At 34.1% G+C, this 5,590-nt stretch overlaps 1 protein-coding gene across 5 annotated transcripts in view; it reads right to left on the bottom strand.

The window, feature by feature from the left end:
• LOC106478277 (ELAV-like protein 4) overlaps positions 1-5,590 on the bottom strand; it is an 88,729-nt gene that overhangs the window by 23,170 nt on the left and 59,969 nt on the right. For all 5 annotated transcript variants that reach the window (XM_022381854.1, XM_022381852.1, XM_022381851.1 and 2 more), the window contains one exon: positions 547-762. In XM_022381854.1, the coding sequence (XP_022237562.1) occupies positions 547-745 (199 nt within the window). In that variant the 5' untranslated portion in view covers positions 746-762. The remainder of the gene's footprint in view (positions 1-546; positions 763-5,590) is intronic.

The following is a 5,590-nucleotide window of genomic DNA, read 5'->3' as shown; positions in this document are numbered from 1 at the left end:
GAAAGGGCGAGCATGTTTGGTGTGACGGGGATTCGAACCCGCGACCCTCAGATTGCGAGTCGAGCGCCCTAACCACCTGGCCATGACGTTGAAAACCTTGACAAAGACAAGAGACTTTGTTGAACTCGCATCTTTAAAGTATTTTACATAATTATTATATTAAAAACTGTAACTTATCTATAAAGAAAGAGACAGTTGTGTATAAGGAGAACACGGTATTCCTTAACATGGAATTCGACAGACGAACCATTTGAATTCAGAAACGATAAAGCAATTACTATCACAGTTTGATTAATATAAATACTAAGTTGAAAGGTTATTTGTGTTTCATCATACTCTCACCATTTTCTTCTTTTTTTGTGAATGGTACATGGACGATCCATGGAACTCGGGGTCGCAGCATACCCATCTCATCTATGCTATAACAATGAAATATCTTCGCCAATACGCGATTATTCAGTAACTTGTGTTACTTATTAATTTATTTATATAGTTTTAGTTTCAGAAAAAATTCCATATTTTTCCGATCGTTCAAAACCGTCTCACCTGTAACTTTGTCTCTGATAAGCTTACACGATTCCACTTCTCCAATACTGGAGAACAAACTCCTGATCTCCTCCTGGGTCATGGTCTGGGGCAGATAGTTCACGATCAAGTTGGTGTTACAATCGTCTACCATGTTTCCTGTCTGGACCGAGTTGTGTATGGTACCGTTCTGTTGCGACACAACTGTGGTCGCGTCCATGGCGTACACTGGTCTCACTGAAAAATCCAAAACAATCCTCATTGAAAACGTCTGTTATAAAACCACACAAAAATCACCATCCATATATAATGAAAGTGGGTAATGTTAAATTACTTCACTAATATTTATTACAAGTCCGGATAAAGCTTTTCAACGAACCCTTGAGCTTTACTTTTCTCATATCATAAAGTTTTCGAGGATGAAAGTAGTCAAAATCATTCTAACTCAGTCTCCTTATATTTGCTGCTTAAACCTCAGTATATAAATTTATCGTACGATATATATACTACTTTATAAACTAATGCACCTTTTTTCATAGAATCATCCCTTTTAACCCTCTATTGCTCGCATTATGAAAATAAGGTGAAAAATGTTTTCCTTGAGTTTCTAACTTAATTAAATGGGTCTATATTGAGAAATACCTTTGGGTAATTTATAAATGGGTACATTACCTAGAAGTAACATTGTTCAATTGAGAAACCAAAAGATAATTCCATGGTTTATTTAGACAGTTACCCGAAATTAAGAGTATTCAGTTACAGAATTAAAGCCCTTATATGCTTATTAAGCAACAAAGTTAAGATTTTTTACCTATATATTACAATGTACAATACAGAATTAATAGCATCACATTTAGTTAGTAAGCACGACAACAGGCTTTAGGGATTTCAACTTATGCGACTGTATATACTCCACTTCAATACATGTAACCCAATATATAGCTAAATTAAGCTTTCATGAATGTTATAGTTTTGATATTGATAAACCTAACATTGTGAAGTAACGAGTCTTTTCTCCTATTTTTACATTATAGTTCTACTGTAGACTTTTCATTGATTAAAATTAACCTTGAATAAAACTGCCAAATTCGAATACAAGTTTAAGCAAACTATGTGATTACAGATCTATAACAGATAGATACGAACACTGTGCCAACATTTACTGTGGATACTCTTTACTCAAGCCCGAAATCACTTCATAGAAATTCTACTTTATTGATAACCGTAATATATGAAATTTCTTATTTCTAAAAGCTTCGTTTTGCTTTGATATAAAGCTAGAGCTGAGATTGAACACATTTTGAAAGCCTCTTTCATGAATGGGAAATGTGATTACATTTCGAGAAACATTCAGCTTCAGCTGCCACATGGCGCCAGTATGTCGTTGATGCTGAATTGTCATTTGAAGGATATCTTTGTCGTCACCTCCAATGTTGGAGTTGCGTGACAACGATATTACATCTGTGATAAAGCAGTGTGACACATGCAGAGGCTTAACCAAGATACACCCATTCTTGGAACTTCAAAATTAGTTCTATTTATATTCCATCCACCTCGGGGTGGATTAGGTATAGTTATTTGTTAACACACACCTTAAAAAAGTCCGTTTTTATTATAAAACTTGCCTAGTGATTAATAAAAGAAATTTAAAAATTATTGTAACCATAGTGGATGGGATCGGTTACAAATTCTATATAATACCACCAGTACCATATATCAGTATCTTAAAAAAATGAAAACTGTTTTGTTTTAAAATTAATTTTAATTGATTTATATTGATGTTTTCCAGATATTGTTAGCAAGTTGATTGTAAACAAACATTATGATATTACGGTTAAGATACTTGGGCATCCAGTAATTAGGGTAAACTATTACGTGATTAGTTATGAAAGATCAAAGATTCAGTTCCTGCGAGGTGCAACAAACAATTGAGCAGGAAGAAATCGGTTAGTTAAACAATTGATTTTTCGCAATGAATTTATTCCGAATAACGAACTCATTTACGAAAAGTTAACAGACAGAACTGGCACTGGAGACAAGCGTTTATTTTATTACTTTGTGAACAGGGGCAACATTTGCGCGCGCGCGCGCGTGTTATTCATTATGATGTCATATAATTTCAATCATCATATCTGCTCCAATTTGATGGTGTTGAGGTTACCGAGAGATTTTAATATATTTTTTTTATCCTCACCATCATCGTTCATCAACAATCCTTTCATTCTTTAGTAATCCACTCGTTTTCTTTCTTCATGTGGGAGTGAATTCATTTTCTTCAGCAGAACAGTGGTGCCTTGTGTTCATCCAGCCACTCGTGAAATGAATAGCTCTGGGAAATTGGCTTGATATCACTAGATACAACTTTAATGCTTTGGACTTTTGGTGATCTGTTCTTATTGGCAAAAAGACTTTTGGATAGGATTTGCATGTTTCATTTCATCTACCTCGATGCTTTTAATGCTTCCCCCAGAAATGTAAAAGATTAAAAAGTTATATTTTTCAACAATTAATTTTGACAACAACTTCCACGTGGAGACACAGCGAGACGGTGGAGAGTTTTATTCCTCGTTAAGTAAGCAAGTTTGCTGAATTGTAGTCATACGTAACTCAGCCCCTGATTTGTGGATCCTAACGTCATATAGCGGTATCCAAGAAATTATAAAAGCAAGGTACCGTGTCTAATTAGCTCATATTGTGTCTCCAATAGATTTAATATGATTAAGTTAGCTTGGTCATTGCGTTAGGAAAACGGATGCTACACAAAAGGTGAATTGCAAAGCAGTTTTGAATGTTTTAAATTAAAGTTTAACAGCTTCAATGTTGTTTTAATATACAAGTAACACAGCTAAGGTAATCAGAGTAGTTTGTTTAAAAACAGGGCCACGGAAGAAACAGGACAATGAAGAGCAGAGAATGCGCTTTAAGGTTACCGACAATATAAAAAAAAAATTGTCTACATATCTCAATACCATAGTTCTAAAGACAAATACATTGGTAACAAAGGTGGTGTACGATTAAACTGTATATCACTACGTTACTGGAGAAATGTCTTAGAGCAGTGCAACGAAGAAGATTTAATTCAAGCAATACGAGATGCCATTCAAACTATCCCAGCTTGATCCAAATTAGCTTTGATCCGTAGTTTATACCATTTTATCTGGGATGGATCCAATATTTTCGAAGACTGAACACTTCCAATAATAGTTCGTTTTTTGTAGCTCATTTCATTGTAAACTCGGGGTTTGATGATGATGCACAGAATACCCATAAACACTCCCCCTTTTCCAATAAAGCTAATGCTACTTTATTCAAAATAATCAGTAGGTTATAAAAATAAATAGCAAAGTTTCTTAATGGATAGTTTTGTTGTTCTTTTAGTATGAGTAAATTTTAACATTAGGTTTCCTTCTCGTATATCTGAAACCTTTCTAAGAACATCAAAATAAAGCAAAAGACCCGTGCAACAAACGTTCAGTTGAAATTCACGCATAAAAAAATATTAAGACTTCGTAAAATACAGAAAAATCCTGAAGTTACTGTAAAGAAACATTTAAATTCCCCTCCGAAATTATGTACCAACCCTTCAGTAGCCGAATAGATTATGCTAGTAAATTACGTTAACTATCGGTCGAATTAAGGCTGTTACAGCGAGATTCGTAGCGATAATACTTATTGCAGTCAAATAATTATAACATTTGTTTTGAAAGCCTATCGAAATCTTGGGCCATACTTTTGATAACGGTTCAAAATAACTGACCTTTAACTTTTATCAGAACATAATAAATAGCCAAGTGAAAAAATTTGATCAATTACTTGCGTTATGAACAAACACATTTCTCGAACTTTTCTTGGCGGGAATCCTGAGTCACTGCCAAGCAAACGAAACTCTCACTCAGGTACACAAACGTTTGTTCAACCTTTACAAATAGAGATAATCCCTAACTGTTTAGATTTTGATAGATATACATGTCCTTTAAATCACCACTAATAACCTGAACCTACGTCACTCTCGAATTATGTCTTCATTCAAATTGCACGTTTCGGTGAAGAAAAATTCACACAGTTTCAGGTCACTATTTTCTAAATAATTATGGTTTCTTATTAGTGTCGTAATCCAAGAAATTTGTTGTTTTTTGTTAAGTAAGTACAATGCGCATGTGTAGACTTATCAGATGCTCAACAGCACAACATCACTAAGTGCAGAAATATATCTAAATCTTATGATGAATAGATAACATTGGTCAGTATATGTTACACAAAATGTGAATTCCATAACATATTTATTCCCGGACAATTGATATATATAAAATCTGAGATGCAGCGAAATATTTATGTAGTTTTAAAACGAACTTGAATATTGTATGAGAATATAAGGATTTTTAGGGTTAATGACAACTGTAAGCTAGGAGTACTGCGAGGGCAAACTATTAAGATGACAGAAAAAGCTTGTTTATTTGCGTGTTTTAGTAAATTTATTATTAGTCAAAACACATACAACTATTTAAAACAAACTAATTATTAGATAAAAGTTGAACTTCAACAAAAAAAATATAGTTGGAAAAAACATCGTCTATTTCAGTGTAAGCCTAGTTGCGTTTTTACTAGCGAACGCTTTTACTGTTCGTACATGTTTCATGCTATTGTTACGTCTCCGTTTTTTAATTAATTTTTCGTAAATTCGTTCCGACGAAACTTTAGCACGAAACTTTAGCGACACAAGTCCTTTCTTAAATAAAACTGGTTTATTCTTTCCGAATACAACTTTACGATACACTAAATTTCAACAGTCGCTCTATAACAAACGTTATAACTCACGTCTCAAGTGACCAACAATATTTTGTCCGCATACATTCAATTACTCATTACCTCCCCGTCGCTTCGTGGCCGGTCTTATATATACAAGACTACACTATATCTAGTAATCTCCCGACAATTCACGAAGGTTCGAGAAGGACGTGGCGTGATACTAATCACGTGACTTCGCTGACGTAACACTGCCCCTCCTTAGTATTGTTCGTCCCGAACAATAGCCACTAACATTAAACCAATAACAATTAACAATAAC

This window comes from Limulus polyphemus, unplaced genomic scaffold (genome assembly GCF_000517525.1).
Source record: "Limulus polyphemus unplaced genomic scaffold, Limulus_polyphemus-2.1.2 Scaffold195, whole genome shotgun sequence".
NCBI classification, from domain to species: domain Eukaryota; kingdom Metazoa; phylum Arthropoda; class Merostomata; order Xiphosura; family Limulidae; genus Limulus; species Limulus polyphemus.
Note: the sequence above shows the minus strand (reverse complement) of the source record. Positions and strands in the feature narration are given on the sequence as shown.